A 24,727-nucleotide genomic window follows, 5' to 3' on the forward strand; every position below is an offset into this window, starting at 1 on the left:
AAAGTTAAAAATTAAATCTGTTTAAATTAATTAAGTTAAGTTAAAAATTAATAACTTTTTATCTAGTTACTAATCAACCCTGTTTTTAAAACATCAATGAACTATAAAGGCAAGTAAAAAAATTGCATTTTCGAATATCTTTTGCACGTGAATGATCTAAAAAAAAATCTCAAACGCACGAGACGCACGGAAGAGAAAAATCGAACCGCACGAATACCGAAGATAGCTCCGTTATAACGCACATAGCATAGCACCTTCACTCCGTATCGTTGTAACAGATAGTATAGTTGAGAGGCAGTCTTTGGTATACTACGTTGTGCTGCTGACCCAAATGAATCCTGTCCGCCGCGAGTCAGTCCCGCTCCGGGCTTCTTCGCGGCAATATTGTGGTCGTTCGATCGCGTTCTCGGTTACGTTAAAGCCAGTTGCATTATTTTTTTTTTTAACACAAAACAATTGAAACTCACGAGTGTCAACATCTTTTTGGAAACATCGAAACAGCACCTTGTTCTCATTTCTTTTTCTATCGTGATCAGACCGTATCTTGATACAAAGTGATGATTTTTAAAATAAAAAATAGATATATAGTGTTATTAATTATTTATAATTATTATTAACAATTATTAATAATTTAACTTTGTTTAATCGTCACATCAAATTTGAACAATAGTTTTTCAAGTTTAATCGTTCGTGCACTAGATAATGCTCGATGCTCCATTTCGGTCACAGTGCAGTTCCGCCGATTGATCGGCGCTTGATTCAGAAAGCGACGAAAACAAATTCCTCGTGATCGGTGTACGTGTTAAAACGGTGCCCCTGTTCATCCGTGAGTGAAGGCGCGCTCTGGGTTTACGACTACAGCACAGCTGCCACTCGTCAAAGTTAAAAGCACGCGAGTTGATCTGAAAATATACATCGCGGATAGTGGATCGGGAAGAAGGAGTGGCATTTCCGTGCATAATACGAGAGGGCTGATGCCAGAAACGAGAGGAATCGCAGGACATTACCGCGGAAGAGTCAGACATCTGCGTCCGGAGCAGACTCGTCCTAGCGATGCGACATTCCACGCTGGTCCCGCGTAATCATTGACAACTGGCAGTAAGCAAATCACGATTAAATAAGTAAATAAAGAAAGTGCGAGATTCTACTTTGACCCACTAAAATTGCCGCTCAATTCTGTGCAGTCGATTCCACCCAGTTATGCAAATACGAACGGTGTCCCTTTAAGCTCCACAATATTCTAAGAGTATTATTAAAAATTAAAATAATATTTCAAAAATATTATTCAATATTTTTAATATTATTTTAATATTATAATAATATTGTATTAATGTTATATGTTTGTTTGAAGTAATATTCATGCAAGTATATTATTTCAATATCCATGAAATATTATGAAAATGTTGTAAGAATATTATTTGTGGTCAAAAATTATGTGAATTATCATGCAGAAAATATTCATAAGCTTTGTAATTGTTACATTTAAAAGTTATAACATTTGCGATAATTTAAAATATTGAAGCAAATAATAGTAGTTACCTGTCATATAATATTTATATAATATTATCAAGAGTGGACGTATAACCACTTTTTATTAATATTAAATAATATTTCAAGAATATCATTTAATATTAAATAATATTATAGCGCTTATAGAGACAGATTGTACCATTAACTCACATTCGAATGTTTACAATTCATCAAATCACCCTTGGATGGCACGAAACAGGAAGATGGCTCGCTCGGATAGTTTAATTTGAATCGTTTTTTTACTTCTAATTTCCAACTCTTTGCCTCGGGCCTGGCGGAACGTCAAGGACGTGTCTTCCTCGCGTCCTTGCGTCGGCTTATGGACGGTGCATTAATTCGCTCAATGAGCGTAACAATGTAAATGCAGCCCTCAATCAGATAGGCCGCCCAAGATCGCTGCACCGTTGAAGTACCGCAATTTCACGGTAATATCCGCTCCACCTTCGCGGAATATTATATCTGCGATTGTTGCACGGTACGGATTTTGAATATGTAGCGCGTTTCTACGCGATTCGCGGCAGATGTGCAATTTCGTAGGCACGTAATCCGGCATTTGCATCGGCATTCAGCCTGCGTAACGTGGACTTGTTCTTTTGCACGACGCGCGCGCTCGCGTACTCGCGCGGTCTCGCATAATTTGCATCTCACGAGTTAGCGGGAGTTTGTTAAACGTCGAAACTTCAATCAGTCGCGTCATTACGTCAATAGCGAACTCGCGCGTAATCGTCTCGCAAACAGAACGAAGAAGAATAACTGTATGCGCAGGCGAATAATGGTGGAGTACGTTCGCATTCTTCGGGGGCATGTTGCTCATATTGCAAATCGACTCGTAACGCTATATCGAGCATCGGCAACGGAACCCTTCACAGTCCGCATAAAACCCGTTCCTCTTTGGCCTCGAAACCGCGCGGAATCACTTGACCGGGTTGGATTTAGGAATTCGGCACGTGCTGAGAATTGTAGTTGAAAACACTTATTATGCTGAAAACAAATATTCGGAAAAGAAGGAAGAAAAAGATAGAGAAACATAAATACATTTATAAATATATAAAAATAAAATTTGTAAATTTTTTATCTTTAAAGAACTGCTTTTAATGTCAGTATTTTTCTTAATTAGCCCGCTCGTCCCAAGCAATTTCATTTTCTGATTGTAGAAAATACAGTTTGCTCGCAGACACATGACTGTGTTTAAAATAAATTTTTGCTCTTATTCCAGTGAATGTATGCACCTAATCATGGTGAGCGAAACGACAGATCAACGGTGTTAGTTACTTTCTCAAAGCACGATCGTATTCGTAACCTACTTTGAACGGCGATGCAGTAACCGGGTGCGAGCAACGCAAACCGATGTTCGTGCCAAGACTCGAATTAGAAAGATTCAATTCAGCTCGGGATTCTGTAACTCCTTCGCATTGTCATACAACGTACATTTATTTTACAAGTTGAATGAACAGATTGACAAAATCTATTTTGTAAAATCAAACTTTCAGAATTTTTAAATTTTCAGATTTTAGAAATTAATCTGAAAACATGAAATTTATTCTCTTCTGAAAAAAATATAAATAAAAAGTGTTTTTATATTAATATATGATATTAAATATAAGATATTAAATTCTAATATTGAAATTTTTAAAACGAGGGTTAGCAAAATGTAAACAGTATGTTATATTCCTTGAAGTATAAAAATATCATTTACTTTCGAAGGAAACTCTCGGCAGAACCTTTTGAGCTTTTTAAATTGCTGAAGCACTTATCTCGAAAAGTAAAACAAGTACAAAAGGGAGTAAAACTCGTTCCATTGCATAAAGTAGAATTTCTAATCTTTGGTGATATGAAATACCTTACAGGTTTACCTTTTGCCTGTTTTTATTACCTGCTCGAAGGGTGGTCCCGGCACTTAGTAGGACAACCGTGAAACATAATCCTCCAAGGTAGAGGTCGTCAGGCATTCGCCAGCATTCTTTTGAAATCAGTTCTTGAGAGTGAGTGAATGAGCGAGAAAGAGAGAGAGGAAGAGATCAAACGAGAAACAAACTAGAGAAAGGAGGAGACGCGAGTAGTAGGTGGCTTATCGTAAAAGTTTCACATGACCGAGTTAGAGCTCGAGTCTACCCGGCGACAATGACTATGATACGAGAGGGATCATTTTCACGTGGGCGCCGCGTTGTATGTACGTCGCACGTCCTAGTACGTATTAATTGAACGAAGGCCATAATCATAAATGTAATTTTGTCGCTCGTCCGTTTCGTATAATGCACACACACATACACACACACACACACACACACACACACACACATACGCTCACACACGACGTTTATCGCCATTTGTGCGCGCTCGCGCTATTGCGAGCATTGAAATCACGGCGTTCACCGGCATTCGATCGCACTTTGCTCTCTTCCGCATCAACACTCTCGGAGATACTCCAACAGGTATTGCACATAATCTTTGAATACCTGCTGACATTTTAAAGAGGGATTCTTTGAAGAATTGAACTTTACTAAAAGGTCAAAATAACTTTGTACGTTCAAAAGTGTACGGATTTTTTTTTAATTAAATGTGTAAACATATAAATTAACAATATAATAATAGTGGTATCCTAATTAATCTTTGCGATATAATGTGAAAAAAAAATCTTATTGGCTTAATCATTATCTCGAGTCAAATCACTTTTTTATCTACTTAAAGTGGATGAAAAAATCTCTAAAAATCCATAAATTTATTTGTCAAGTTTCTACAATAAATCTACAATAAATCTACAATATATCTATACTTTTTTTTGTAAAAATATAAAATATTATATAATTTAATTATTTTTAAAATTCTGAAAAACTTTTGAAATGGATAGAAATTGGTCGAGCACAAAATATCCATTGATTGGGCCTTGAGAGTTAAAAGACGAATGAGATTGCATAATCGATTGTAGCATAGAAAGTAAAGTAATCAAGCTGCATTATGCCAATAACAGATATTAAAATTACGACATGACAACAATAATAAAAAGTACAATAGTTTATATATAGAGATTCTTTACTTTTATTTATATAACGCCTTAATCAAATTACTTGAAGCAACTACCGGAGAGATAAATAGAAAGTTATTTCTCGCTCGTCTATACGCTTCGACTGTTTAACCAATCGGTTTCTAAACTTGCCAGACTTTCGTCGGTTTCATTCCCTATTTACCGTCACTGACATGACGCTCAGATAAATACACAGACAAAAAGTGGCTGCTCGTAACCGCGATCTATTGCTAGTTTATTCGTAATACGCTGTCCTACATCCACGTAATGCGTCCAACAGCATGTTGCTGCGCTATCCTTTCTTTCAAAATTTAAAAAGATTTAATTTTTAATATTTTAATAATATTTAATATTTTATTTTTATTATATATACTAATATATAATAATATAAATATATAATATAGTACTCAACGTGCTAGAAAAAATTTTATTTCACAAATCGCAACAATTTAAGTGATGTCAATAATAAAATCCTCTCTGAAACTAAATTGAATAACGAGTTTTGTTATCATAAAAAGAATGATTTTGATAAAATATCTAAAAATTTAGTTATCTAAATACAAATCTGCAAATAATTTCAAAGATCTTTTTACAAACAAAATTATTTTCGGATGTATATCTAACTAAATTTTTAGCAAAACCGTTCTTTCTGTGTAAATTATACAATCGCGTAAATATTTGAAAAGAGCGCGTGTCAACATTCGACGAATTTTGTAGTGTCTGAGCCTATCTATTTAAACATAACAGTGAATTCTGGACAAAGCAGGATACGCATTTTCCCCAGAATTTTTCATTTTTCTTTGCGGTGATAATATCAGTAAACTGGTCTGATGCCCGGCTCCACCGAAATAAAGTCGGACGACGATCCACAAGACAACAGCATCCCCTTCAACGATTCAGGTTCACTTCCACGAGCTGTTTTTCTGACCTTGGTTGCTTCTGCACCTCTCGGCATTCCAATCTAATCGACAGAGATACGCCTCCCGCTGACAAGTCAGATCTTGCAAACCTATATCCATATATGCGTGGAATGCAATTCCGATGGACGCACCTTGATGTATATACCCACCTTTGAACCCACACTGCGTAGAATGCTTCGCGCAAAACCGCATAAACTCAATCATTTAACACTTAATAAGCTGTACTTCTCATATAAAATATCAATTTTATAAAGTATTTTATTCTCTCTCTATTGTGTGAATTTATAAAATTAATCTGTGAAGAAACTAAAACATTTGAAACGTTCAATTAAATTTTTGAATTGGTTTAATTAACTTTAAATTGAAAAATGATAATGATCGACATGAATAAACTATACATTTTCTTGTACCACTAAATAATTGTTGAACCCAATGTTTAGTTAAACGTATCAAATTATCTTTTCTCGGTGTATATAAAATTATTAAAATATTCGAAAATTATACTGAAATTGTTACATATAAACTTTAATTATATAAAAAAGATTTAATTAACAATTTAATTAACGAAAAACGGCATACCCGTCGAAAGCAGTTCTTAGTGCTCATCATTTTTCTATATAAATTTATGAACATTTACAAGATTCCGCAAACTGCACGCCAAATTGTTTTTCAGGACTTAAAACACAAACTTTTCAAAAGAACCTCGAATATAATATCACGAAATTAAATTACTAATTAATTTAATTATTTTTTGATTATACGCATTTCTATTATCCTCCCCCCCTCCTAATCCCAAAAAATTAAAAGAAAATTATTGTAAAAATACCTCGACCAGAGTTGTTACACTTCTCGGTTATTAGGATTATTGGGATTATTTGTATTCTATTAAGTATATTAATTTACATTTAATAAAATATAAAGAACATGTAAATTTAATTATATATCATTCTACTGAAGAACATTTTATATAGAAAAAAGTAAATAAAATCTTAGAAGAAGTTATTGTTATTTAAATGCCATTTCACAAGTAATTCTATATGACTTTATCTCTATAACTTTATCTCTACTCTTTATCTCTATAACTTTATTTCTTTAAAAAATTCAAAAGAATCTCTAAAAACTTGCTTTATACCGTTTCAAATGAAATTGCCTCCGTTTAGACTACAATACAAATGAGACACTTTAAAAACAGTACGGATTGCGGAAGTAAACTCGACTTCCTACTAATGCGCCGAACATGTCGCCTTGTCCATGGTGGAATTTCAGCCTGGCTGAATAACGGTTACAACAGGCAAATCGTTTAAACCATCCTCACGTATCTAATTTTACCATGTGTTTAAAGAATGATTAATTGGGTCGGACTTTTATAGCGGTCCATAAAACTCAGTGCCGAGAGATTCTTCGCGCAATTCCTTTTGTCTTCTTTTGCAAAGTTCGTCGTACGCAAAACATCAATGCAAATTTTGCCTCCCAGGAGAGCCTTCTTCGCGCAAAAGTGTAATAACGAACAAGGACGAGCCAATTACACGAGCCGAGTATAATAGCGATGCGAGATTGTTGGTCCAGTTTCCTTGGGGCGACATTGTTATCACTCGCGGGAAAATTAACCCGGTTTCTTTGGCTTGCGCAACTATCTTAGCATAACAATAGATGATTCTGTCTCGATGCATTAACTGCACAAAAAGACAAGTCAAAATCACAGTCTTAGAATGTTAAATTATTTATTCAAAAAGTAGAATTAATTTTTGCTAAATAAAATGTCCAAAAATTTTAATAATTATGTCTAATTGAAGCAATTAAAAAAAATTGTTATAAATCGAGCATGTAAAATTAATAAAGTAACAATTTCTGATTACCTGTTTAAATTTCATGGAGTTTGCTTTTCTATAACTTTAATTCTGAAATAGAAACATCTATGCTTCAATTTTTCCTTCTTTTTCTCATTTTTGAATGTCTTGTATTATATACACATTATTTTATTTTATTATTAATTTTATTATTAATTATATCCATATATACATAATTTAATTTTTGCAAAAGAACAGCAACATCAAGCTTAAAGAAGATTGAAGTGATTACGAAATAGTGCAAATGATTACTGTCGTGTCTTAAAACTACTCGCCATAATTACTGTGCTTGAAATTCAAATAGAATATATTTTTCCATTAACATTCTAGATTACCTTTATACGGCAGTTAAGGCTACTGTGTATATCGTCAATTTGTCAGTGGAAAACACGTGACCATGGGCAGACAAAAAATGTATGTGTCGGCCAAGCGGAATGAGCATTATTCATGTTTGCACGTGAAAGTGCGCACATGATATTGTAAAAAGAGACATGCGACTCGCAGGCATTCGGAAATGTATACACATTGAAAAATACATAGAAGATACATATCATATTTGCCATTTCTTGAGCAGAAAATTCGATGTGTTTTCGATAAGCACCCGCGTGAAAGTACAATTACTCGCTCGCCATATTTGCCAATGCTTTATGGGAAACTAGCGGTATTTCCTTGTACAGATGTAAAATCGTAACAAGAAATAAAAAGCAAGAACTTTTTACGGTTATAACGCTACGTGATCAACTTTTATCACAATATTTATAATACGCAAACCATTTTCAATGTAATAAAATTGAATATCATGATATTCGTAAAACGCAATCACATTTGTGGCGTAAAAAAAATTCCGACGCAACGTTCGAAAGGTGCCACGAGAAATAAACATGTCGTTACGCGATAGGAAATGTGTCTTCCTCTTCCTACGTCCGCATCTCGCGCCGCGTAACTCCGGTAACGGGTAAGGGCCCGACATCGACGACGCACGAGGGGACCATTCTTCGCGATTCAGACGGAGGGGAAATTTGCTGTTGAGTGCGAGCACGAGTCGAACGATAAATTAGACCGCGACGCAGCACCGTGCGGAATAGAAAGTTGCCTCGACGGTATACATCGTGAGAAGCGAAAAGAGATGGAAAACGTGCTCTGACTCTACAAAAAAAAAAGAAACAAGGAAAATAGAGGATGGGGAAACGGATCTATTTTATTTTGCAACAAAACGGATAATCCTTTGAGCACACAATGTGCATTAGTCCCTTATGACTGATAATAAATCCCGTGTCAGATTATGGCCGGTATTCATGGTCGAATCTTATTTCAAGACCATCTTGAGTAATGTCTGAAATGAGATATCCCTTCGATTAAGCTGAAGCTTTACAAGTAATATTGTTACGGTATACAGTCATTATTTACAAAGATCCCATCTTTGGGTCTTGAATACTTTAAAAGATAAAGAAAATAGAAAAAATTATACAAGTTCCAGTAATGATCGGATCAGCTCTCGTAGGCTAATAGAACAGATCAAACTGAGTAGAAAAATCCTTTACCATTTTGCAAACTTTGCAATAATTAACGAGATATTAATTACTAAAGATAGATGAATTCGCTATATGCGACCGCGAAATAAGACTAAATCAGCAATTTTTAATTAGTAATTAATACCTCATTAATTATTAAAATGTTTGCAAAATAGAGGATTTTCTGTTCAGTTTGACCTGTTCTATGAGTCCACGAGAAGTGATCCAGTTATTACCGGATATGTACATAATTTTTTTTCTTTTTTATGCAAAGATTAGACGCACTACTCTCTGCGCTATAATTACTACAATTGCATAGTTTTCTTTTCTTCAAATTTGAAAATAATAGCAGTTTTTTTATTTATTGAAAACTACAATCGTGATAAAAGTTACTAATCAAATAATTACTTTTTTTGTTAAATAATATGTTATATTAAATATGTTACATTATTTTTAAAGATATTTTATTTTAATCTATCGCCTCTTTTATCTTTGTAGAATAAAGTCAATTCAAATATTTTTACCATTATTTGTCCCTCTTCATACCATACAACTTCGATTTATCACATTTTTGATTCCAGTTTACACTGAGAGGATAAAAAAAGTGATAGACTGAAATAAGACACCTTGTCTAATAAAAATATCAACTCAGTACAAGACAGATTCCGTTGGGTGGAGAAAAAGAGAGAGTCATAGAGGAATGAGGATGGGGAAAGGAGATATGTTGTGTGAAAATGTCGCATCCCCTCCGCGCCGTCATTCCGTGACATTTTGTACATCCCGCGTTAGCTTCTCCGTCGCGTTTAATAATTTAACTGTAACTGTTATTGCCATTGATTAACAATAATTCGCCGCTCTTCCTCGTGCGCAAATGTAATTCGACACGGCGCGTTAATTGCTACGATGCGGGCTTTCATCGAGATTAGGATATCACTACTCTCACCGGTAACAGGCTTGCCTCATTCTATGGTGGAGGACGAACACTAGAGAAATTCCAAAGGAATTGTCCTGTTGTTCGCACATATAACAATACTTGCTGTCAAAGTGCAAACAAGTAGAAATATTATTTAATTATACATACTCGTAGCATACAGCTCAGAAAAATGTGCTGAGAGATTTAAAGGAACATACGCGTATGGACGAGTCAAAACGGCTTAATTTTGCCACTTTTTTTATTAGTAAAAAACAGAAAGAAAGAAAGAAGCCGTATTTCTTTTATTATAAATATCATTTTTGCCAATTAAATTTTATTAGAAAATAAAACACTATCATTATAAAACATTTTCTTAAATTATAGTTTTAAAAACGCATTATTACGTTGAACACAGTTGCTTCCATAAAATTCATTAGAGTAGTATAAAATAAAGGTAAAATATGGATCTAGTCTTTTCACAATTTTCATAGCTAAAATATTGCATTTTAACAAAATAGCAGCTAATTAAAGTTAACATAGTGGTTTTCGTTATAAGTGCTCATTTTTTGGCTACAACAATAACAAAGCATCATAGAATCATCCATCAAACATTAATTTTTATTGGCTATAAAAATAAAATTACAACTCGATCAATAAAGCTTTTTCAAAATATAATACACAAAAAATAATTTATTCTTAAAATTATAAGACGTAAAATGTTAACGAAACATTGTGATTTAGATATATTCTGTTTAATATAATTATTATTTAAATTGTTTAAATTCTCGTTTTATTGATCGTAGTGGCTGTTTTCAAATTATAATTTGTTTTTATATTGATGATCTGGTATATAATTTTATTGGCGAAATACAGTAATCATACATTTTAAAAACGTAATTTAAACAGTGATTTTATTTTACATAATTTTTTAAATAAAATTTAAATATTAAATAGAGAAAAGTATCTTTATATACAATAGAATAAGCACATCTTATATACACCTCTTTGTTTTCTTCTTTCAACAAAAATTGCGCAAAGTTAGGCCTCGTCTAATTATATGTATAGGTGTTAATGCAATGAAAATTAAATTTATCACAATGACAGACTTATTTGCAATACTACATCCACATAAGATAGAATTATTGCAGTATAATGAATAACAGTAATTAATCATTACATGAATGAAACGTTGACAGCTTTTATTCTTCCTCCGCAGACATGCGAAGCGAAGTGGGCGAATGGCTGGCCACGTGCGTAGGTTCACCAATATGCATCCTGCTGCTGTCATGGTCCCTATTGATCTACCAAAATCAATCCTCATCCGCGAAAAGAAAGATCGATGTGCTGACAGTCGCAATTCTTTCGCAAAGTCTCACACATCAATTAGGATTGCTGCTATACGCGATTCTCACTTTGATTCGTCCAACAAATCACTTTGGAGGTAACTATAATTGTATTGCTTCATTAATCTTTTGATATAATTGCTTCGATAAGATGTATCAACATCTTTTAGTCGCATAAAACGGTAATATTTCATTACACAATGTTAAAAATTTAATCCAACTGTTTGGGTCGATTTGACCTAAAAATATACTTTACTTTCTTAATAATATTTTATAAAAAGCTGTCTTCTGTGTACTCTCTTTGATGACTTTGTTCACAACAGATCTCTTTTTTTAAGAAATTTTTTAATTTTTATTTTATTTTTTTATTACATTGATCCAACGGTATGATAGCACAATAAATTCAGAATAGCAGAGTTAATTTAGTCAGAATTCATGTATGCTATCGCGAGGTCAATCTCCTCTTTGGAATTCATGAAAGTGCTAACCAATTCTCAACGATTATGTCATGTAAATTAATTCAGCGGAACAGATTGGCCCACCCGAAAAAAACATCACACCGATCGAGTCGCGTACGGCTCTTAAGACTGCAAGAGCTAAACAACGATTCTTTGTCACAGAACTATGCTCGACGTTGGTATGGGTGCTGAACTCGTCGAGTATTCTTCAGGAACTGACCTTGACGTCGATCGCGGTGTTTGCGGCGATCAGCAGTCGCGATGATGTTATCAATATCACGAAGAATCACCTCAAGTACCATTTGGTGAGCCTGAGCGTCATCAGCGCCTGCATCGGTGTCACTGGGGTCCTCAACTTCGAGCCGGAAGTCTGCGTCTTTCTGGCCCACCAGATCTCCTATAAATACGGGGTCTTTGTCAACTCCTTAAGAGGTCTGTTGGCTCTCACGTCTCTTTTCGGCGTGCTGGTCGCTCTCTTTAAAAATCTCTGTCGTTCACCGACTTCCGAGCTTCTCAAGTCGGTCTCAGACCTGTCCGAGGCAAGCTCGAAGAATTCTTCGGGAGCATTTGAGTGTCATCCGCAACATTGGGATCCCTCGAGCGGATCGTGCACCAGCGGTTCGACCAACAGCAGGGCGTGTTTGAGGAAGAAGAAAGTGCAGGTGGACGAGTCCAGCGGCAGATCTACCGTTTACAGCATACTCTTTGTCTGCTACATCTTCGAGCATTTACCCATCCTGGTAATTATACCCTTAATTCTTACATTTTTTGCCTTTTTAAAATTAATTTAATTTTTATAATAATTGCAAATATAATAAATGTAAAATATTCTACAATAAACCTTTTTTTATAAAAATATAAAAATTCAGCATAAAGCTGCATGATTACATTGTTATCAGCTGAATAAATTGATCAAATTAATAGTAGTTGTGCTTAATCTTTAAAAATGTTAACTCGACAACAAAACAAGAGATATAAATCTACTAAATTTTTATCTCTATTACTTTTCACTTGTGTATAATATATTTTGTCATTAAATGATAATTATATTAGGTCAAGATATAAAATATATTGATGAGTCACAATTAGACGACCAGCACGCATTCAGCAACTTTCTCCTATATCTTTCACTTTAATTTTTAATAATACTCATAATTTACAATTTAAAGCTTATTACTAAAACAGTTTCCTCAAAAAAAAATTTAACTGCTAATTATAATTATAAATTTGCAAAATGATTAAAAAACGACACCTTATCTATAAATAGCAAAGGATCAGCTGCTTGTTTTTCCTACAAGTTGAAAGTTAATACGACGAAGTAGGAAACTTGTTTGCGGAAAATCGTTTCGAACGTCAGCATAATCTCGTTACGTTAAAGGTCTGAATTGCAAAATCCGTTTCTAATTTATGTAAAAGCATAAAAGCCCCAATGCTATCGCGATCGACGCGATTTTCCATACCGTTGATTTAATTATTATTACTTTCAAATTGAAACTTCAACGATCCGGCAAATTGAGAATTGTCGACTCACAGTTGAGATTCATCAAAGATGCCCGCGAGGGACATTGATGATTTATTAAAATGTTTCGCGATCGCGGCTAGTCCGTACGTTCTTTCTTTCTTTTTTTTTCTTTTTGCTTGGCACTGAAACCATTCTTTTTGCGCGAGCCATCTCGATCGTGTAAGAGAGATATTTCGCAATATCCTCGAAATTGCGCGCGGCAAGTCGACCGTAGCAACATTACATAGTTAAAAGTGGCCGACCTAATTTATGGCACGCCCTCGATTATGCTTCTCGGTAGCGAAAAATAGGAGGATATTCTGCAAGACTCTTTAAACAGAATTACAGTCGTCATTAGCGTGCATTAAATTTTCGGGCCACGTAGAATTTTATTAGTTACATCGTACGCACAAGAACAAGGAGAGAGGACCAAGGATTTCAAAATCCTTTTTGCCTTTGTAGAGAGAGGCCAGATGCCTTTCTTAATAAGAAAATAAATGGTATGGTAAAAAAATAATGTAATTGCAAAATTCTGTTACATTCTAAATATCACATATCTCAAAGTAGCAATAATAAAGCTTTATTTTTTTTTTTTTGTTGCTGTTAGACGAATTATTACAATTAGTCAGGCCACTCTGAAAATCGTATCTCACAGCCGCGATCCGATACGGTGACCGGTCAAATTGTCCGATCGCCGTCACAGCAATTACATCGATACAATTACATCACATGCCGAGAGGATTTTCGTGCGAGCGAGCGCGAGCCGGACGCACGGGCTCTCCGCTTCGAGCGCGCGCCATCCGGAAGCGCGCGTTGCGGGCCCTTCGGCACGTAAATGCTGCCGCTCCTCGAGAAAGTGGTCGGGAGAAACAAAGGGGATCGATGAAAAAAAAGGGTCGACGGTGAAGCGAAATTCGAAAGCGCTCGGTCTTATTTCGGACGACGGCGGCCTTAATCGTCTTACCAAATTAAGAATTCGCGCGGCGCGTGGCCCCGCGCAGCGCCGGTCGACGTTCCGCAAAAGTCGTCCCGCGGAGAAACTCCCATGACCTTCCTCTCGTTAATATTAATGACCGCGGCTATTACACGCGTGACGCATACCATTTACATCGTAGGAACGGCCAATTAGGTTATAGCCAGGTGGGCGTAGAGAATGGCGAAACGAATGTCGAAAGATCTCCTCTGATGTTATTTCAATCGTCGCGACGCGACTCGCGATCGCAAAATGCAAAGTGAAACCTCACGGTGCGTTGTATTCTCTCGTCGCCGCGTACACTATCGCGCATTAACAAGCGATATTTTATGAATCATCGTTCTTATAATTGACGTAGTAGCTAAACAGTTACGAAACAAATTGCCGCTCGACATACGTAAATCCGCGCCCGATATTCGCACGTATTAGTTCGTGAAAATGTTGAAAAATAATGATTGGAGCACCGTTCGTTGAAATAAACACCGTTCTCCGCTTGCACACATGCGAACAGCGTGACGGCCGTTACACTCGTGTTTTTTTTTTGTCTAACGATTAAACTAAATCATCGATATAAATTTTAATTACAAGCTCGAAGTACATCGACGAACGCGTTAAAATTGATAGGACTTTAACGAGCCTTTATATATTTTTTTTCCAGAATTTATATATCTGATCTTATTTTAAATGTAAATACAATTTATGTTCAGCTCAAAATTCGCAATACTTGAGAAATTTCCGAACCTATGCGATGATTTCTTGCGTATTAGGCAATTGTTATCGGAGCTTTGATCGATCCGAATGCACAAACGCGAAGAGCGTATCCGTGGGCGTTACGCTCGCGTTTACCACCGGCAATTAAAGTAAAACGTCAATTCACGTGACCAGCGCGAGTTGATGCGCCAAAGCCGGCATTGGAGAAACTCGCAACTTGATTACATAGAATATAAGTTGAAAAACAACTGAGAGAACATATATGGTAGAAGGAAGAAAAGCCTGGCACGGTTTTCCGTTTATTATGACAATTTGCGGAGCGATGTATCGAGATAACAGAAAAATTAGAGATTAAACAAAATATTAGTTTTGAATTAAAATCAAGAAAATTAGAATAAAAAAATTATAATAAATATTTAATTAAAATTAAATACCATATTAAAATAAAATATTTATTAAGAAATTATAGAATAAAATAAAAATAAATATATCAAAGTAAAATATTTGATAAATAATTGATGAAATAAAAATAAATATAAAATAAAATATTAAAATAAAATATTTAATAAAAAATTAATAAAATGAAGAATACCGATGTAGTTTTATTAACTTTACAATGCTTAAAATATTGTAAAACAGAAAATTAATAATTCTTTTGCCATTTAAATATATTTTAGAAAACTGTCAAAATACTATTATATAATATAAATATAAAACATAATTTTGTAAAATATATTTTTAAGCACATGTCGTAATGCGTCAAAAGAATAATTTAAGAAAAAAGTGCAATAACAGAAAATGTATGATTGCGGTAATCATCGCGTTAACTGGAACAATGTGTTCGAGATAATATAAAAATTGGAGAATATTAGTTATTAAATCAAAAAAATTTTAATTAAAAAATAACAAAATAAAATATTTAATAAATTTTGATAAGATAAGAAAAATATCAATGTAACCTTGCTTCAATCACAATACAGAATATTATTTTAAAAAATTTAATTTTTTTACTATTATTTATGTGTATTTTAAAAATCTATCAAAATAGTTTTGTGTGTGTGTAACATAAAACATGATTTTGTGAGAAACATTTTTACGCACGTGTTGTAACGCGCAAAAAGATTTAATTAAAGGAATCATACCATAATGGAAAATTTTTGATTATAAACATTATCATATCAACTGAAGCGATATAATTGAGATAATAAAAAATTATTAATTATTAATTTGAATTAAAATAAAAAAAATTTTAATAAGAAATTATATATTAAATGAGATAAATGAGAAAGAAATTAATGTAACCGGATATCAATTTCACAATACAAAATGTTACAAAATAAAAATTGAATTCCTTGCTATCACTTCCGTGTACTTTTATAAACAAAAAATATTTTTACGCACGTGTTGTAAGGTGCAAAAAGAATTAATTAAAAGAAATGCGATATAACAGAAAATTTATGATTGTGGCAACCGGAGCGATGCACGCGTTTGAGAGGAAGAAAGAGACAGAGAGAGAGACGAGGTCGAGAATTGCGCGTGCACCTTATACGCGCATATAGTGCCGCTCTATTCTCTAATTAAGGTACAACTAGTTTCGATTTCATACCTCGGACTAGACCGGCCGTTACTCACGTAACTAGCAGCGGTACTACCGCACGTTGTACCGTTCGTGATAGAATATATACAGTGCAACGCAAAAGTGCACCAACTGAAAGGAAGTCCTTGCCTTGCCCGTTAATTTGATTATCTTGTCGCGATTAAAAATTTACATAAACTAGCAGTGAGTATGAAAGCGTAAAAATATTTACACGAATAAATTACCTTGAAATACTACTTTTAAATTTGCAAAAATGTACATTCTATCTTCGCACAAAGTCATGGGTATATTCTGAAAATGCGTGCTTACATAATTTTAGAATTATATATGTACATTGAAGATTTATATAATAAATATCATTGTTTTTTAAACTTTAAACAGTTAAATTAATTTATAATTAAGGTCAATTTTTTCTATTTGAGTAAATATGTGACATCTAACCAATATGTAAACATTTCTATACAAATATATTCCTATACCAACGTAAAATTAAATGATTACGATTTCAATTTTGCGACGAAGAGATTTCCTTCGTCGTGCCGCGTTCATAGAAAAAAAAATTCAACCAACAGGATCAGCACCATCGCTCGCATATTTTCAAACGACATTATAATAATCGACGAAATGGCGCGATTCACGGTACAACATGCGTGTTCAGCGTACGTAAAATTGCGTACATGCTCGCACATCGTACCGCATCGCATTGCATCGTGTATATGATGCGCGTACTTTTGAAAGCGCGACCACGGAGTTTTCACCGCGAATTCTTGCGCGAATCCGCGGTTAAAAATGAAAGTTTTTTTCGCTGCTACCTTCGTAAGAGGCCCGCGAGAGCCCACATATTTCCAACGTGTCTTCCTATCCGCGAGGCGCGGCCCTTCTTACCCTCTTTGAAAGCGCACAGACATCGCGTGCACGCGCGGACGGACACACGTCGAACAATTAGACGCGTGTAATTGACCCAATCCGAACGCTCAATGTGCATGGCGGATTCCTCACGGCGAAAGCTGCGGACCCAATTTCTGAATATAGAATCTTCTTGACACGATTTCTGGTGAAATTTATTAGCGCGAAGAAAAATCCGCCGCGGTCTAGAATACCTAGATTGCATTACGTTGCATTAGGCGCAACAGATTGCAGGGATATACCATTTTCTATACGTTCAACCTTAATGATCACATTCGATTAATGATCGCGTCCATAAGCGTTATTAAAAATAACGCTTAAAACTCAACATAATCGATCATAAAGATATTATACACTTTAATGGCAATAATTACATTGAATATCTCTATTATATTACATTATATGTACTATACCGTTGTAGCATGTTCCGCAAAATTTATGGAAGTGTTTATACAAGTTGGATAACATATTCAATTATATATATATTAATAATAAAACTAATAAGTTGAGCATGCTAGCTTTAGCTGAATTTTAGCTCAGCTTGTTCATTAATTTTTATTTTTTAAATAATATATATATATTATTTAAAGCATAAGTTTCTTAAATTAATTAAACACAATTTTCTAGATCATCTCCATTAGACCGAGTCTCTTGAAGAACTTCTGTACACCGCAAAATCTGGCGACATGGCTACCACTGGTAAAGGATACGCTGCTTCCGGTTTTCCTGGCTCTCTTCGACAAAATGTTCTGCCGATACGTGGCCAAGGTGTATACAAAGCAGGATCACGCGAGAAGATTGTCGCACGGTACGTCTTCTTTTTCCATTTCAAAAATTAGTCTTGCAAAATATTTTTCACATTTTATAACGCATGGACAAAGACACTACGGACAATAATTTCTATTCTTTCGTTAAGCAAAAATACACTGACCTGTGCGCGTGGGAAAGTAAAATGCCTACCGTGTAACGATCGTGATACCTGCCTGCACAGCAGCGTTATTCCGCACGACAACCATCAATTTTTTCGTTAATGACACGCGTTTGAGTAATTTGCTTGTATTTTCGTTTTGCAACATAACTATAATATTTACATGGTCCCACAATTTATAGAGCATTTTTTTTTATAGAATTCCTTGATTTTTGCATTCTACACACATTTTTATTATGATCTAAATTAATGAAATATAAAATCTAAATACATCTAAATATACCTACAAACAAATTTCAACTGTTTTCGAATTTAAATTTTGAAAACGTAAAAAAATTAATTTTTTTTGCGGATCGCATTTTAATAAGTACATTTTTCTATACTTACTTTTCTTATATTTTAATAATAATTTGCAATTTTTATGATTTTAAATATTATCTACAATAATATTAATAATAATATATTTTATACAATAAAAATATTACATGAGTTTAAAAATATTTAAATATACAATAAATTATAATATGATACATTAGGTTTTATCATAAGACTAATAAGATTTTATTAATATTTTTCTCTCTTCTCTATTTACAATAGATAAAGTATATAATAATATACAATAATGTTTTTATTTTATTGAATGCCATATGGTCAGTAGCGCCAATTTTTTACGTTTTATTCTGATTTTAAGTTTTATATAACTTTTTTTAAAAATTTGCATACATAGTCACACAAATCAGAAAAATAGGTCAGAAAAATAAAAAAATTTCTATTAATTAAATATAGTATTTTCAAAAATGTTATTTTTTAAGATTTAAATTTATTTCAACAATAAATTTTAACTAACTAGGCTTAATATTTCAGATTTAATTTTGAGTAGTAAATTTTTTATTTAACATACACTCTTAAATGTATTTGATGCATATATATTTTCTTTTTTCAAAAAAGTTTAAATAATTCTTAAAAATGTTGCCCTTATTGCAATCAAAAAAAACTTTTACCTCATAGTAATTAAAGCTAAAAATGTCAATGTAATAAAATTTTTTGGGCATTTCTTTTTCAGGCGGTATAGATGGTAAATTTCGACACTTCGAGCAAGATAATGAATACAAATTACAATTGAACCTGAATCACGGGCTAAAGTTCCCTCTGACTAACGGAAGCCTCTACGGACGGTTGCTCAGCCATCAGAACAGAGGTGAGTGAGCGAGAACGGATGTCAGCGAGATTTAACGATGCGAAAATATTTCGATCGCCTGATAATTCTCTCTTTCTCTCTCTTTCTCGCTCCCGGCCTATATTGTTAATTGCGACGTTTCGTGCAGCTTTGTTAATACACCATCGAAATCCACCTTGACGCGGCCACGTTAGAAAGTCCGAGAGACGAAACCGTCTCTCATACTCGTGTCCTTCCCACCACCATCACCATACCTACTACCAGACTGCGTATCAGACATTACAGGTCACTGTAACGTGAAAAGCCGAATGTTTCGATACTCCCGAAAGCGGCGCTTTCACAAACGCCACTGTCTCCTTTCTATTACTCCGGCATTCTCTCATCAAGGCAATTTGATAATAATTATAAAATTATAATTGCTGAATACTTCACGCGAGATGATAAATAATCTAAATCACGAATGACTATTAATCTTTCCAGCGTAATCGTTTCTATTTACTCAATAACCATTTTTATGTTTGCAGCGAAAACCGGCACGATCACTATGGGGATTCAGCAACACTATCCCAAGATGCAGTCCATGAACGAGGACAGCAACTATGCGTCTCTGCCAGCGGAACTGTCGTCTCTCACCAGTTCGACCTTCGAACCGCGTCAGGATAGAATTCCCGAATCGCCGAAAAAGAATTCAGTGGAACAACAGCAGACGGGATACAGCAGACGTCCGAGACCTAACGAGAGTTTACACGAGCTGCCTGGTAATCGCAGAAAGATCGGCAGCACCGATGTCTTCGGACAGAATATGGAGAATTTGGTGCAATTGGAGGATCCTGCGAGTAACAGAAAATTCCAAATCAAGAATCTGAATGAGATTCGAGAGGAGCCATCCAGGCGGCACACCAGGAGCGTTCTCGGTCTGGAGAAGCTGATCCTCGGGCTGGAGAACAATCTCCAAGAGCAGCATTATTCGAGAAACGTTCTGCGCAGGAATCAAAGCTTCGACCATACCAGGTGCCACTTACTTGTCGGTTCGCCGATTGCTCTCGCGTATCTTTTAGCGTACCTTCACTTTTACCTGTGCCATTAAGCAGCCGTCACGATGCACGGCAAGTGTGTAACTGGAAAGTGAGACGCGAAGTTTAAAACTATAAATTATTCAAAATGCATATTTTGATGCACGTTACACACGCAGAATGACCTACATTCGTCAATCAATCTTTCTTTTTTATGAATTCTAACATAAAGTTGAATTAAATGATATGTTTACAAACATTTATTATTAGTATCCATAACACGTTTATTATTTTAATTTATAATATATTTTTATCAAATATACAAATATATTTTTCAAATTATTATAAAACTATAATGAATTTCTCTTTCACACGTAGATATCATCGACCTATGCTCGACACGAGGACTTACAATTTGAAAAAAGATGATCTTGTGAGAGAGAATCTTCAACAGAATCTTCATTTAAATTTTCAAAGACGGGATAGTCATTGCGACGGATACGACAGCTCCGACGATGAGAGTTGCGATCTGGAGAATGATTTCGACACGATGAGCTCCTGCAGAAGCAGAAGCAGAAGCTGCTGTTCCGTCACCACCGTCGCCAATGATGATTTCGAATATTTCCAACGTAAGGGAACCAAGGTAATTTTATACAAATAAATCTCGTTATCTTCTGTGAATTTTTAATAAATTTTTTGACATTTCAGATTTTATCATAAAGCAAACTACATTAAATTAAATGTTCAATATTATCACACAAATATTTTATTTTTATTCGTTTAATCCTAGCGGCCAGTTGCATATTTCCAACATTCATTTTTCTACGCGTAGATATAATATAAAAATATATCCCCAGACATCATACAATATTCATCAAAAATTTACAAAATTTGTAACAAATATTTTTATGATCATAAATTGAACGGATCATAAAGCTTTATCATAAAAATATATTTTAAAGATATTTTTTAAATGTTACTATAAATATTTTTTTTTGCTTACCATAAGTTTTGTACAAAATATTTAGTCTATATTTTAATAAATTGAATAGATTTTATGATTTTTTCTTTTTTAAAAAATAAATACTTTATATCTTTCCATTTTTTTTTAAGTTAAAATAAGAAAAATAAGATATCAATAAATTCTTTGCTACAAAATATTTTTAAGTAAAATTAGACTAAAAAATTTTTTAAAATAATTATAAAACAAGAGAGCCTCTAAAGGATTAATCAGAAATTTGTCTGCTTTTTATATTATCTTAATTTCGTTGCAAAAACAATGATTAATAAATTTAGAATTCGCAGAATGATTTCTCGATTTTAATGTTAAACCCAAGAGGATGCAAGGCGTGCCAGAAGCACTTTCACGATGCGAGAAAATGCATCGTCCTAGTAGAAAAATGCTCGCCCGCTGACGGAACGTTTCATCGGCCTTTTCGTGGCGATAAAGGCGCGCACGCTTACGTAATTCCGCATCGTGAGAACGTCCTGTTTTACAGGTGGAGTTGCTGCCCCCGAAGCGAACCGGCGAGGTAAAGGTCAGCATGCGATCTTTCACGCCGCGTATCATAGAGAACGGTACTGCGGATCAGGAGGACAAGAAGTGCAGAAGCAACACGAAGCTGTCCGACACGAAGCCCAGCATACAGTCCTACCATCTGAAAGCTAAAAGGATCTCGCCCGGTTATTCAATGAACGACCTAGATAAACTGACTGTCAATAGAAAGCTACCGAACCTCTCGATGGAGAATCTGAAAAGCATCCTGAAAAACTCCGACGTGAGTTACCTCGATAATGGTGACATATGCAAACACGACATAGGTGGCTCGGCCCCAGATTTCAAGAAGATCTTCGTCAGCGAGTTCATATGAAAGCTATAATTCTACATTAAGTGTTCACAAGGCGGAAAGACTGTATCATTTGTCCTTGGGACGTAACAGCGATGTATCAGCAGATTATAGACAATTTAATTTGTATGACCGGAAAAAGATTATTCTTCTTGTCATAGATTGTATAAAAGAGTTCTCGGTAAATGTCTAGAAAAAATTACACTTCACCGATTTTGATGAACTTGGTATATGTTATAGGGGTAAGGGTGCTGATCAACTTTTTCTTATGAAATAATTGGGGGTTTTATAATTTTTGAGATATACTTAAAAAATGAAAAATAGTTCTTTTTAATTACTTAAAAAAATATTTATTTTACAAAAGAATTTGTCAAACAAAAAGTAAAGCACAAAAAACTCTACGACTAAGGTTCTATACATATTTTACCTAACTCCAATACTTCATTCGTAATCAAAAACTATTTTAAAATGGGTTTCTTTAATCGTCAGCACTGTTTTCATGAAATTCACTGTTTTAGAAACACAAATTGCTTAAAAAGCATATATATAACATACATATACTAAGATCATTAAAATCAATGAGGTGTATAACCTTTTCTGGACATTTACTTCAGTAAAAGTTCTCTTGGTGGTAATTCTTTCTTATCTAAAAAATTATGATGTTAATGAAATTCGAAAAAAACACGTAAATGAGAGCATTTAGATTTATGACAATCTTGATTCATTAAGAATGTATCACACGTACAGTTCCTGCAAAATAAATAAAAATTAGAAATGTTCTAACATTTATACTTTAAATAAAATATATACAAGTAAAAGTTGTGTGAATAACACAATATTTAATTTAGTAACATATTTTTATAGCTTATTTACTTTATTTATTAATAAAAATTAAATTATTTTAAAAAATGATGACAAAAATCTTAATTTTTTTAAATACTTTAAATACTTTAAATCTTTAAAATAATTTATGCAAAGTTTCTCTGCAATTTAAAGTTTAATTATTCTATAGATAAATAAATTAATAAATTTTATTTGTTTACAGAAAATTTTATCTTTGTATCGCAACTAAATTGTTTTGAATACTTAAAGTACTTATATTTAAAAAATTCAGATTCTTTTACATTACTTTGTAATTATATTTCCATTAAAGTTTATTTTTTTTCTTATTGTAATAATTTTTTAGAAATATTTATTAATATTATTTTCAAATGCAATAGAGAACAATTTGCAATTTTTTTATAATTTTTTTATTATTTTAAAAATAAGTGTAATACATCCTTAATAAAAAAAAAAAAAATGATTGACATAAACGTTTATAACGCACATTGCGCGTATTTCCAAGGTGTAAAAAATCTTTTTTTTTCCTTTTAGTAATGCAAAATCTATATTTTTTATACAAGCATTTTTTTAAACGTGTCACATCTCCGGATTTGTTATTACTTGTAAGCTGCGATCAATAAGTTACGTACATGCAATTATTGTAGACGCTCGCGCATAGTGCCCATTTTTGTAAAAATGCTGTAAAATACTTTACAATACTTAGTGTAGAGTATATCCAGGACGGGGAGTTGATTACATCAACATTGCTTGTAAATATTTTGTATATTTGTACCACAATATTTAATATAGCGATCATGTACATGTATACAATTACGCGTGGCTCCACGACTTGTTTAATAGTCATGGAAACCGACGACCAAATTGTATATATAAATTACTCGTAAATATATTTTACCTCTGGGTTTATGTGTAAGGAGAATTTTAGTGATTGCCTTTGTATATTACTTTAAGACAAGATTAAAGTTTTACTAAAGTAAAAACTTTGTCTCGAGTTTTCATTGTTTTTCAATATACTTACGCCCCGTGTGTTTCATAATCTTTAATAAATAATAATTTTAAGATTTTAAGTAAACATTTATTACGTGGTAGAAAATACTTTTAACAAATTATGAATGATTTATTTAACAAAAAAAATTATTTCTTAAAGTTAAATATATATCAATAGAAAATGTTCCTTTCACAGCCGAAATTCATTTTGCGCAAGTAATTCTTCGGCTCTTTCATACGCGAAACTCGGCTATTCAGAGCCGACGTAAGTAGTTGAAACTCTGAAGCGAAGAAAACTCGTTCGTACGCGAAAGTCGCCCATTCAGAGCCGACATGAGCAGTTGCGACTCGGGGGTGAAGGAAAAGATAGCTGGTTTGTATGCGAAACTTTGCCATTTCCACCCCATGTGACATACAAGTATACGTTTGCGTTAATATAAGTGTTTTTTTCTCAGTGTATAAAATCTCTTTATTTTAATATCTTTGCTTGAATTTTTAAAAACAATATCACGGTAATTGATAATATGCAATGCTGAAATTTTGAATAAATATAATTCATTTTATTAACCTTTAGACCGCCGGCATTAGATCTATTGTAATTCTCTTAGAAAATTCCCGAAATATTTTACTTATATCTTGAATATAATCTGTATAATGACGAATCTTCCATAGCGTCTATATTTAGACTTTCCGGCAGTCT

General features: G+C 33.7%; 1 protein-coding gene across 1 annotated transcript; it reads left to right on the plus strand.

Annotated features, from left to right (window-relative positions):
- The first annotated feature begins 115 nt into the window (after positions 1-115).
- Positions 116-22,965, plus strand: LOC105196757. The gene is made up of 8 exons (XM_011162845.3): positions 116-1,098; positions 10,960-11,184; positions 11,707-12,284; positions 17,860-18,040; positions 19,224-19,358; positions 19,862-20,348; positions 20,729-20,993; positions 21,850-22,965. Exons 2-8 carry the CDS (start codon positions 10,962-10,964, stop codon positions 22,219-22,221), a joined length of 2,241 nt encoding a protein of 746 aa, XP_011161147.1. The 5' UTR covers positions 116-1,098; positions 10,960-10,961; the 3' UTR covers positions 22,222-22,965.
- Positions 22,966-24,727: the final 1,762 nt, after the last annotated feature.

This window comes from Solenopsis invicta, chromosome 2 (assembly GCF_016802725.1).
Source record: "Solenopsis invicta isolate M01_SB chromosome 2, UNIL_Sinv_3.0, whole genome shotgun sequence".
NCBI lineage: Eukaryota > Metazoa > Arthropoda > Insecta > Hymenoptera > Formicidae > Solenopsis > Solenopsis invicta.